The sequence below is a fragment of the Gavialis gangeticus genome, unplaced genomic scaffold, assembly GCF_001723915.1.
Source record: "Gavialis gangeticus isolate Ggan-Ray unplaced genomic scaffold, GavGan_comp1, whole genome shotgun sequence".
NCBI lineage: Eukaryota > Metazoa > Chordata > Crocodylia > Gavialidae > Gavialis > Gavialis gangeticus.
Window position 1 is genome coordinate 2,063,642 of NW_017729029.1, and position 12,296 is coordinate 2,075,937.

Genomic DNA, 12,296 nt, shown 5'->3' on the forward strand with positions numbered 1-12,296 from the left:
AGAACCGGTGCCTCTGGGAAAAGCAAATTTTTCTAGCTTAGTGGGAGGATGTGGTTTATGTGCAGAAGGATTAGCCATGGAGTGGGAGTGCTTTTAGCTCTGCAGCTCCCTGCAGGCATACTGTCCATCATTTTTCATAGGCCTGGCTTGTGCCTTACTCTGCGCAAAGCTATGCTATGTTTTAGCACCTGCAACAGCATCAATTAAGCATCAGCCTGTGTTGGGAAGCAGATACCAGATTTACACCTGCAGCATGCCTCGGGTGTGACTATATTATATTGTATCCTGGTTTCAAGGTTGAACCACCTGCTGGATGGACCCATAGGATGCATCAAACTTACCCCTCACTCCCTGCCCTGCTTGCAGCTCACCCCTCCCTCTGCTTGGGCTCACCACATCCCATTTTCTTGGCAGGGGAAAGGCCCCATGGGAAAGCTAGACCAGAAGCAGCTGAATGAAAACATGGTCATCACCTAGGGCCTCTGCCCCATAATCGCAGACTGCAAGAAACTTCCAGATGGGTCATCACTGCTCATGTATAGTGGGGCTACATGGGCGCTCGTGAGCTCAGGAATTGCTTTTATCCCCGGTTGGCAAGGGAGGCACAGGGGAGATGAAGTGACTACCTCCAGACAGGTAGCTGATAACTGAACTGTTATAAACTGTTCTTCTAAGTCATTAAAATTAGGGTCAATATAACATCCTAATCATTCTCCATTTCTTTAATACCTTCTGCAACAAGATTTTCAAATTTCTATTTTTTTCACTATTTCAGCTGAGCTGCCATAGGATTTGTCATTTTTGAGATACCTCCATCACATCAAGAGTTTTTTTCTGATGCTGCTGCCTGTGAGGCAGCTTCCATGAGCTGAATCTACCTCCTTGAGAACACCTGTGCTACCCATACTTTGTTAGTGCTTAATGTCATGCCTTTTCTAATTGGGATGGCTTCTACTCATTTAGCAAATGTAGCTACAATTAATAAAGTGTTATTTCCACGTGGACTGCCTCAGAGCTGTGATATAATCATTTTGATGCCATTAATGAGTAGGTCCGCAAGAAGTGGGTCACATCAGCCATAGGAAAGCAAGTCATACCTGAACTCTGTAATAATAGATACTCTTTCTTATGACAGGGATTAGATGCGTTGCCCTTGTTAACTTGGGGAGACCCCAGACCCATGATTCTCATCCAGCGTGATGAATTGGGTCACGCCAGCCTCCACCTGAAAGTTACCCACAAATCTGCAGCTTCATTTCTAAACCAATCTCTCTTGCTCTTTTGGTGTCTGCATGACACCAGTTTCTTTTTTCTCTTTTAACTCTGCCTCCTAATGCCTTCCTTAAAAAACATATTGAACTGTAAATGGTTTGCTCCAAATTATAAGCTTGCTCTTCAGCTTCCCAGCATTTCCTCGCTCATAAGCTTTCTGCACTCCACCTTCAAAGCGTTATTCTTCATGAACTTTGCAAAGAACTTTTTTTCTAACTACTTAGTTGGTCTAATAAAAGATATCACATCTCCCCAAAGAAACTTGCCTACTTATATTTCACAAGGCAAGCTGTTCCAACCCAAAACACATCCTATGGGCACTTTATCTTGGGTTTTGTTAAATAAACCTTTGCAAACAGACCTCCAGGGTCCCTCATGCTCTTGAGAGTAAATGGGTCCCAGTGGATTTCACCTTTCCTGGATACGTATTTATCAACATAAACAGCTAAGGGGCTGATCGTGTCGACTTTTTTTTCCCTTGAGTGCCCTAAATAAACATCCTCTCAGGTAAACAGCTTGCAAATCTGTCACCCCAAGTTGCTGTAACTCCCTTTTCTGGTGGTCAACATAATCTGTCCCTTATCTAAAGTCTGGCCTGAGCCTGGAGTCCCATCTGGGTGGCAAATAAAATGCTGGAAAACAAAATTTAGGAACAGGCGTTTGGTTCTTCTCCTAGTCTGTGGGCTGACCTCCCAATGACGCAGCCCTCCGCAGAGCAGAGCCACCTCCTCCCATCCCCCTCAATGTAACCAATGTTACAAAGTATACAGCAAAGCCCACTCACACCTTAGCCCTGAGGCTCCCAGAGCTTGCTCAGGGTGCAGCTCCTTAAATACTACTGCCCTTGACCCATCCCCTTCATTTGTATGCTCTGCTGTGGACCAATCGGGTCCCTGTTGCTAGGCTTCAGTCTACTGCCTGGAGCAAACCTGTTACAAACTCAACTCCTCCTGCTCAACCAGCAGGCTGCAGCCCACCCCGGTAGTGGTGCAAACCAAGTCCCTGTGGGAGCGTTACGTGCTCTGCATCAGACACTGCTCTGCACCACTGTCTTGCAGAAGCTGGCCCGCTGGAGGCACTGCTGCCTCTGCAGTCATGGCATTTGCAGAAACCCTAGTTCTCACTTTGGAAAGGAGCCAAGAAGACTTGTGTAGAAGTACCATCACCTTTTACTGTGCACTCACTTGGCTTGCCCCCTGGGCCAGCCTGGCAGAAAAGTGCCAGTCTGAAGCTATTGCTGCTTGGATAGCATCTAGCTGGGTTAGGAGGCATTTCCCCTCTGAAGCCGTTCGTTAGGGCTCTGGGATCACCATGGAGTGACATGAGAAGCTTCTTGTCCCTTATGACCCTGAACACAGGCTGTCTTGTGACCTGGTGCACTCAGCTCTGGGAAAAATAGGCCAGAAGTCATAGATAAGCCCACAGGTGTCTCACCTGCCGTTGCAGAGGATGTAGCACAGGACAGGCACAGACGGACCCCGCAGGCGTCCTCTCTCTGCTGGCTATATTGTGTGTTTCCAGTTACCAGGTAACTTCCACAGTGCATCAGCCCCAGGGGCTGGCTAGGCCAAGATCTTGGATTTAATGGTGCCCAGACCTGAAAACTTTAGAGAAACATGCTAGAAAAGAAACCTCCCAGTGGGCAGTTTGGGAATGATCTCCCAGAGGACAGCCTGAGACAACCACAGACTCTGAATGAGAAAGAAACAAGAATTTTATTAACAACAATGGAAACTTACTACAAAGTAATGGATCCTCCAGCTTTTCCTGTCCCTCAAGGGTCATTTCTCAATGCTCAAATGCACAACACAACCTGCTAGAACGGACTGTCTCTAGTCATTCACTTGCACATCACCACAGGAATATTTCTGTCTAGCCTCTTCACTTAGTGCTTGGCTTCTCTCCTCTATTGGACTATTCTGTATCCTGCTTCGTGTGACTGCTCCAATCTAATATCTAGGGTTGGCAGCTGGAGCGAGAGAGACCACCAGTCAGCCTCAGAATTACTGCTACTGGTCTGTCCTAAGACTTGGGGTTTAGCAGTGTTTGCGATAGTGAACATAGCACTGCATGAGCCTGTTGGTAAGGGTGAGATCAGAGCTTCTGGCACAGCTTTCAAGAAACCAAGCGTGTGAGGAATTTGTAGCAACCCACGTTTGCTGTGTAGATCCCCCAGGACATGATGCTCCAGCTGGGAAACTCCTACCTGGCAGCAGATGCACCTGTGCTCCCAGAGGCTGATAACATCTAGCATCCACTCAGTCTCTTGGGAAGTGTAAGTGGTGGCTTAGCACACCAGAGCCCAAGAGATCATGCAAAAAGGTAACTGCCACACAGGGAAAGGCCTTGCACACGTGGGTGAGCACGGAGAAATCAGTGGCCTGTTGGCTGGCAGTTTCCCCTGGGAACCTCAGGTACGTGCAACATGGTCGTGAGCTGAACTGCTTAGTCATCAAATTCTGGTGCCCTTTTGGCTGCGTAGAGCAGTTAGCAATCCTTTCCAGCACTTTCCACACCCTGTACCTGCGCGGTGAGGGGTGAGAAATGAGTGAGCCGGGGGAAGCACGGGGCCCTCTGGATCCAGCGTCCTTAACAGAGTTCTCTTCATGGGCACTAGACCTGGGGAGACTTGATACATGTAGGCCTCTCTCCAGGGGCCAGAGGAGTAGCTCCTTGGGTTCTCCAATTACATTTAGAAAGTTGGGTCCCTTATTAGAAAAAACAAAAGCAAAAAAGTTTCTTACTTTTGCCTGTTACTGGCATGCTGCATGTTTCTTACCTGTAGAACGTTAATACGTGTCAGGCAGTAGAGCCAGGTGATGTTCAGTCTTCAGAGATGTGTATTTTGTATAGAAGTTACAGGGGTTTTGTACTGACAGAATGGGGCTTGCATTTGCTCATCCATGCAATCATAAAATCATGGCATGCACTGCTGGGTGGTGAAGTCTTGATGCTTGCTGCCTGCTGCTGTCTATGCATCTTTCCTATGCAGCAACATCCCAAAATGGGTTGCTGCAGTAGCTCATGTGGATCCTGGGAGACTGAAGATGTAAAGATACCTGGGGGATGCTGGGCTTTGACAGGCCTGTTTGCTGTCTTGGGCCAGAACCCAGGCTTAGGCTGTAGCAGTGCACAGAGGATGCACTGAATACTGCTCCTAACTGAGGGGATGACCAATGCAGTGGCCCCAGATGCCACCTTTGGGAGAAGTGCAAGGGTAGTTACCACTGCAGTAGCAGCTGACTGTGCCACCACTATCCGCACTGCAACAGATGGTGCTTCCCCATGCATTGCTGCTGCCCAAAGTGTGGTGCTGCCCTGCTACACCCCTGCTGCAGTCCTTCTTCCCATGGCTCTTCCTGGGTTGCTTCTGCCAATTGCTCTTGCTCCCCTCAACAGGACTGTAAACTTGTTGCAATCAGCCAAATCTCCAGCCTGCCCTCTCTTCTCTCAATCTATAGGCTGCCAAATCCAGGGTTTGCAGCTCTTCCAAGGATTGCTGCAATGTCTAGATAGTTTGCCAGCAGGACAAAGGTTCTGTGAACTGTAGAGACTACACCGTGGAGAGACAGATGATTATAAGATGATGACACCCACTCCACAGCAGCTGGTTGAGCCTTGTAGTGAAGACCAGACTAAGTGTTCCTGCTGCTGATAAACCCATCCCGTGAGAGTTCCTGAGGCAAGTAGTTCCAGTGCTGCCACATGGGTTACTTTATGGAGCTGATCCCAGTTACAACGGCACTGATGAGAAGATGATAGAAGGGCACCAGAGTTCAGGTCCTGTAGGCCACCAGTGATCACTGGACGAAGTCATGATGTCTTTGTACACAGCGGCTAGCCCTGGAGTGCATAGGTCAGGCAGTGCTGGTGTGTATGGATACTAGGATAAAGCTCTTTTGGGATCCTGGTACCTCTTGTAATGACTGCTGCTTCATCTGCAAACACAGTTTGACCTTCTCCTGGAAAGAGGTGGTGGTGATGGTGTACAGAATAGGATTCAAGGCACTGTTGATGGGCAGGATGAAAATAACCACCCAAGAGGTTATGGTACCTGTTCCAACAAGGAGAGTCGGTTAGTAACCACAGAGGTTGGTGCCTACTTCCCAAGAGCCTCAGCTCCCCTATGTCTGTGGGGACCCTTATGCAGATTCTGTTCTCAGACACACGGTGTAAGGCCAATGAAGTCAACAAGAGCTTTTCCATGCTTACAGCTGTGTGAGTAAGCAGATCTGGCACTTCATGAGCATTAATGGAAAAGGCTGGTCAGTTGACAGCATCCAGATTCTCCCCCAAGCCAACAAGGGCTGAGCTGAAAGTCCCACTGAATTCATTCCCACCTGCCCTGAATCAGCATTTGAACCCAAATCCTTAACATTCAAAGACAGTGCTTTAACCTGCCAGCACATCTTTGATCCTGAGCCCATCAGACACCATGAAAGATACTGGATATGTATGTTCCCCATTATGCAATGCCTCTCTCATCTACAGGCCATTTATAGCCAGGGGCTGAAAAATGGAAGCTTCCCCTTGAAGCTTAGTAGGCCCCAAGCCCCCAAGACTTGGCAATTCCCTTGACACGTCACAGTGTTGCCAGAGTAATGGTGCCTCAAGGCCCTGTGCTCAGAGCATGAGCATCAGCAGCAAGGAGCGACCACCAGCATGGTGTGCTCTTGCCTCTGTGTATGTAATGTTGATAGCAGCTTGGGCCAGCTTGAGCTGGCTCTGTCACCTGGTATTTCCACCTGGAGCAGAGAGAGGAGCTTGAGGAGGAAGATGGGGATCCAGCAAAGGGCATCTGTGAAAACAATAAAGAAGAACCTCTTGGCAATGGCAACATCCCTGGAGAAGACACTGCGCTCCACCGTCTTGGCTGCCGTGGTGTGGACAGAGTAGAACATGCTGGCGTAGGCGAAAACAATAATGATGAAGGCGATGAGGTTCAGACCTATGGGGAAAGGAAAGGATTGTGAGAACACTCTATGTTGTGCCAGAGAGACAGCCTGTGCCCCAGGGACAAGATGGGCGATGTGTGCATGCGTGTATGCATGTGCATGTTCAAGGCTACAGCTACACTGAATGAAGGAACAGCCTGTGGCCCACCCAGCCATTCAGAAGTTGGATAGCCCTTCTCTAGCGGGACAAGCTAGGCAGTGGGAGCCAGGCTGGCACATGAAGAAAGACCAACATTTTGGCAAACCAATTATTTCTGGGCAGAGAAGACGATTGGCACATACTACATGCCAGTGCACTGCAAGGCTGGTGGGAGGCATTCATCCCTTGTTCTATGGCTTGTTGGCCTTGCTAGCAACACAATTCTTCTGGGAGTGATTTGCTAGTAGTTTTCTCTCCTTCCGCTAAAAGCAGCCTCCCCTCACCCTACAGTTTACGCAGGTAGTGTCACATTACCTTTATTTCATCACCTAGAAAGCTGGTTTCAAACCAAGCCAAAGGAGATGGCAACAACAAGCAGTCTCTGGGTCCATGTGGGTAGTTGCTCTCTATCTAAGGCTCTTACATGACCCCAGTCCTGCAGTGCACACTTCCTTGTGCAACTATTCTCTTAGCACTCCAGAGAGGTTGCGTGGGCAGCCTGTAGGGGCAGGTGGGAGTTGAACCTGGCTCTCTCCAGTCTCCCTAGGCTAGTGCTCTAAGCACTGGGATTTCCTGCTGCTCAGTGCAGCTTTTTTCGCATAGTGGAAGAGTCACCAACAATTAAAGCACATTCTGATCCATTGTGCAGAGTCCATGTCTGCCAGCATCACCAGAGCAGAGTAGGTGCAGAGGAGTGGCTGTGTAGTCATGCCCTTACCTAGATAGATTCCAGTGGAGTAGCCCCTGGCTCCTGGTTTCTCAGTCGCATCTGACTGGAGCGGGAAACAGACCCCATTTCTCCCGTAGTAGTTCCCAAAGGATTCTTTGCACCAGAAGGGGACAAGAGTGAGGGAAAATCCTAGCAGCCAGATGAAGACCAGCATGGAAATGGTCTGCTTTTTGCTAGCTCCATAGCGGCTGAACGGGAAGACAATGCAGAGGTATTTCTCAAGGGTCATGTATGTCAGGAGCAGGACAGATACTTCTGAGGACAGCATGGCCAGGCTGCCCACCAGCTGGCACTGAATGCTTGCCATCCACACCTGGGCATGCTTATTGTACTCGCCAGAGTATTTGAGGTCAAAGGCTCCAATGAAGAAGAGGTAGATGCCCATCAGACAGTCTGCACCTGGAACAGACAAGGCAACAAACACCAGCTCACAGAGTTAGTTCTTTGCACCAGTGCCCCAGAAGCAGGGAGCTATTACGAAGCTATTGTGAATACTGGGCCAAATTTTCTCCCTGAATATACAAAAGGCTTCTTCCATTGAAGTCGACAGGAGTTCTGTGCCTGCAGCTGGGAGTGGGGCTCCCCTTTAGTCTGCCCATAAGGCACAAAAGTATTTCAAGTCATTATTAACAAGCAGGCTTGAGTGCCTTTGTGCCCTCAGTGCAATGAGGAGTAAGGCAGCAACTGGGATGTAAAAGAAGCTCAGGTGCTCTGAGGACATTAACAATGATCAGGCCAACAGCCAGCAGCAAGTTTACAGACAAGAGTTGCTCTTGGGCTGGGGAAAGGGTGGCCCACTTCAGGGATATTTGCTGGTCATGTACTTGCTGCCTGTTTCCGTTCTCTGCATGCATGCACACACAGACAGAAGATAGAGTCCAAACCAGCTCCTCCCTTCCCTTGATCCCAACTCACAGCAGAGTGACTTGATGGCCATGGTGTGCTGGCTCTTCTCCGTGATGATGAAGGACCTCATGCAGATGACAAAAAGGTTCCCAAAACAGGTGATGCAAGCAATGACCCAGACAAAGACCCGAAGGATGATGCTGGCCAGGAGATTCTCAAAGGAGGAGATGCCGTCAGTGTTGGGCTTGCAACTGCGCACATGGGGGGAATAGCTGCAGTACTGGAACTTCTTGAAGTAGCTGCCAGATATAGGAAACTTCAGTTTCATGTCCACAGGAGAGGAGATCCATCCCAGTAAATCTAATCCTGTCCTCTTTCCTCTTTTCTTTTCACATCCTCTAAACCAGCGAGGGCCAACTTTTTGGTAGGAGTGCCACAAATTAAGTCCCATTTCTTCCCCAAGTACCACTCTGATTCCTTTTCCTGCCCAATGCATTACTCTGCTCTCTGCTTCTTGCCCCGTGCTCCCTGCCTGATGTGCTGCTCTGTTTTCTGTTCCCTCCAGTATCTGCCACTGTGCTTCATTCCCCCTCTCTGATCTGCCACATACCACACACAGAGGCTGCCCATGCCCATATGTGGCACATGAGCAGTAAGTCGCTGCTCACCCCTGATCTAACCCCCCACCACTTCCCTGCACTATATTCCTCTTCTACCTCCCTCAACCCTTTTCACCATCATGCAGCAGAGTCAATCTAAACTTACGAGAAATGTTCCACTGACTTGTAATGTACAAGCATGGGGGAGACGGGCCAGGAAGAGACAGAAAACAGATGAAGAGCAAACCAGAGCTTCAGTGCATCACCAGGGCTGAAGCCAGTAGGGTTTGCACAAAGGCAAATAGTGTTCTAGGTTCTAACTAAAGACCCAGCTCTTCTGTTCGGCAAGCATTGAATCTACTCACAAAATCATCAAGGGTAGTGGAGAAATTTGTAGGTAATGGCTCTGAAACACCCTCCAGGCCAATTTTATTAGCAGGGATATCCTAATTAGTTAAACTGGTTTTCATCCTACCATGCCCAACCTGCTTTCATCGTGCATTCAGACACCAATTCAGTAAAGAATATAAGCACCTGAATAACTCTAAGGAACTACCTAAGAGCTTTGTTGCATCTCTTACTTTATACAGGTGCTTTTTATCTACAATTAACCAGCACTTCAATAAATACAAGGGCATTTGCCTCCACCACTCTTACAAACAAAAGTTTAGGAATCAATTAAAATTTTTAAAACATCATTATCAAGGATTCATCTTTCATGCAAGGATTATTTAATAGGAAATCCTTTCTTTTGAAGCCTTGTACAAATAATCCCATGTGAGCTTAGCAAAATTCTATATTTTAAAATGTCTTGCAAAACTGCAACATGTGGTTCATTTCTGTTCCAATTACCCATAAAAGGAAAGAAAATTATGCCCTTTTGCTGTTGGTCATTAACCATACCAGTACAAACTTACCAGGTTTTTAATCGAAACAGGCCAATTACAGAAAGCAAAATGCACAGTCATCTTTCATTACATGTGCTGTAAAATTTGTATCTGGGGATAAGTAATGGCATTTTTCTCTGACAGAAAAGACAAAGTAGCTCACTGTTTGCTGGTTAGTTAAAATTTCCTCATTTGCTAAGACGCTGGTCCTTAGAGAACACTCTGGCTGGTGTATCTATACATCAATATCATGCTAACTCATTATCTCAGAGCAGCGTGCAAAAGGATCATTAATTGGGTTACTTAGCAATTGTTTGTAGGGAATTTAACAGCTTTATATTTGTTGGCCTGAAAATGCGCTGTTTTCAACTTCACGATCAGTGGTGATCAAGATGCATCATCTCCAAACTCAGAACTTGCATACAGGCTCACATTTCTATCTAAAATACTTTACAATACCTGGAGACTGTAAGGGCCCAGGATTTGGGCTTAGGGAGTGGCGCGAGATGCATGGGTGAAAGCCTGTCACGCCCCCACAGCCCAAAGCCCCCCAGTGATCCCCAACAGCTGCGAAGCACCCCCACCAACCCCCAGCACAGCCGAAGGTAAACGGGGCCCATGGTGGGAGGGGACTAGCCCAGCTCAGCTGTGGGGAGGCGGTTGATTCGGAGCCGAGGAGGGTCTTATCCTGCCCTGATTCCTACTTCACCCAGCCCCCGCAGAGAGCCACGCAACCAGAGCCTCGTGAACAGGCCACGCAAAGAGGCACGCTTATCTGCCGGGTGCGTGAGTTAGTGCAGAGTTTGTGCAGAATCGTGAGCGGGAGGGCCCATGCGCCCTAGGGAATGCAGTCTCAGCCGGCCTCCCAGCGGCATCATGCGGATAGGCATGCGCTGCACCCCGAGGGTCCCTGAGGGGTCTGCACCGCCCCGCTTTTGGTGCCTTGGAGACCTCCACGCAGATGGAGCCCCTGGCTCTCGGCTGTGGCGGCTGCCTGTCACATTTTCAGGCTCTGGGGCCCGGGAGCATGGCCACCTCCCCGCTGGGGTCTGCTCCCTTTTGGGGTCTCTGGCATGCCAGCTGGAGGAGCTCCAAGCCACAGTACAGAGACTGCATGCCATCAGGGATGGTGAACAGGAGATAGACTCCTCCTGCCAGGCCCTTCTCCCCCAGGAGCTGGAGGGTAGACCATGGTCACCCTCCAGGACAAGGGAGGACCCGGGGACCTCCCATTCTGTCCAGCCAAGGGGTTGTACCAAGGTGGTCAAGGGCCCCAAGGCCTGCCGCACCAAGGTCCCTGCCCCACTGGAGCTTTGCAACAGGTACAAACCTCTGGCAGCCCCAGCAGAGCCTGCTAAGCTGCCAGCTCCTGCAGGCAACACAGGCTCAGCTGTATCTACAGCTCCAGCTTTCCCTAAGACAAAACGCAAAGTGTTTGTCATGGGATACTTCATCCTGAGGGGGACTGAGGGGGCAATCTGCCTCCCCCACCCCTTAGCCCAGGAAGTTTGCTGCTTCCTGGAAGTCTGTATCCAAGACATTGCGGAGAAGATCCCTGAGCTCCTCGGGCCCACTGACCACTACCCTACACTTGTTATCCATGTGGGCACAAATGACACAGCTCCCAGCGCTCCCAGCTGGGTCATGAAGCACTACAGGGATTTGGGAGCAGGGCTTAAGGGGTTGGGGGCACAGGTGGTGTTCTCTTCAATCCTCCCAGTCTTGGACTGTGGGCTGAGGAGGGAGAGGAGGATTGAGGTAGTGAACCAAAGACTGCGGCGCTGGTGTCATTGGGAAGGCTCCTGCTGCCATGACCACGGTTCGCTCTTTGGTGAGAGAGGCAGCGAACTGCTGGGGAGGGACGGCCTCCACCTCTCTCCACTGGGGAGGAGGCTCTTCTTAGCCAGATTGGCTGACCTGCTCCATCGGGCTTTAAACTAAGCCTGCCGGGGGATGGGGGGACTACCACCACTGCTGGCCTGCTGAGCAACCCTTGCAAAGCCAGCAGGCCAAGGCACTCTAAGGAGCCTACCCCTGCCCCAGCCCTGGAACGATCTGTGGGCAAGGCAAGGGCCCCAAAGGGGATGCTTGCCTGCCTGTACACAAATGCCAGGAGCTTGGGGAACAAACAGAAGGAACTTGTCCTCCTGCTCAACACAAACAATTACGATGTCATAGGGATAACAGAGACCTGGTGGGACTCCACCCATGACTGGGCCACAGGTATAGATGGCTATACTTTGTACAGGAGAGATCGAGTGGATAAAAAGGGCGGGGGTGTAGCTCTATATGTCAAGGAAAGCTATGCATCCCTGCAAGCCGATATTGGTGCCCAGGGCGGACAATTAAAGACCCTCTGGGTTAAAATTCATGGGGAACACAGCACAGGGGGCACAATGGTGGGAGTCTACTATAGACCTCCAACCCAGGATCAAGAGCTTGACCACGAGTTCACCAGGGAATTGGCCGAGGCCACACACTCCTGGGTCTGTGGTTGTCATGGGAGACTTCAACTACCTGGACATCTCATGGGAAGAGCACTCAGCCAAATCTGAATGGTTGCAAAGCTTTCTCACGTGCATGGATGAGCTCCATCTGACGCAAGAAGTCTACGGGCCGATGAGAGGCAAAGCAGTGCTCGACCTGGTACTGGCAATGGGGGATGACCTTATCAGTGACCTAACAATTGATGGGAAGCTGGGTGACAGTGACCACGAGCTGATCACCTTCACCTTCTGCCATAAAACTGGCAAGTCAGTCAGCAATACAGAAGTCCTTGACTTCGTGAAAGCTGACTTTGACAAGCTCAGGAGGCTTGTCAGTGAGGCCCTAAGGGACCACAACCCCAAGGGGAGGGGAGTTCAGGAA

The 12,296-nt window shown here is 49.7% G+C and overlaps 1 protein-coding gene across 4 annotated transcripts in view; it reads right to left on the minus strand.

Moving 5' to 3' along the window:
• Positions 1 to 2,968: 2,968 nt before the first annotated feature.
• LOC109300463 (relaxin receptor 1-like) overlaps positions 2,969 to 12,296 on the minus strand; it is a 62,013-nt gene continuing 52,685 nt past the window's right edge. For 2 of the 4 annotated variants that reach the window (XM_019521105.1, XM_019521104.1), the window contains exons 15-18: positions 8,012 to 8,241; positions 7,085 to 7,495; positions 6,005 to 6,220; positions 2,969 to 5,326 (exon numbers count right to left, since the gene is read on the minus strand). In XM_019521105.1, the coding sequence (XP_019376650.1) occupies positions 5,130 to 5,326; positions 6,005 to 6,220; positions 7,085 to 7,495; positions 8,012 to 8,241 (1,054 nt within the window). In that variant the 3' untranslated portion in view covers positions 2,969 to 5,129. The remainder of the gene's footprint in view (positions 5,327 to 6,004; positions 6,221 to 7,084; positions 7,496 to 8,011; positions 8,242 to 12,296) is intronic. The other 2 variants (XM_019521107.1, XM_019521106.1) reach the window with 2 other exon arrangements.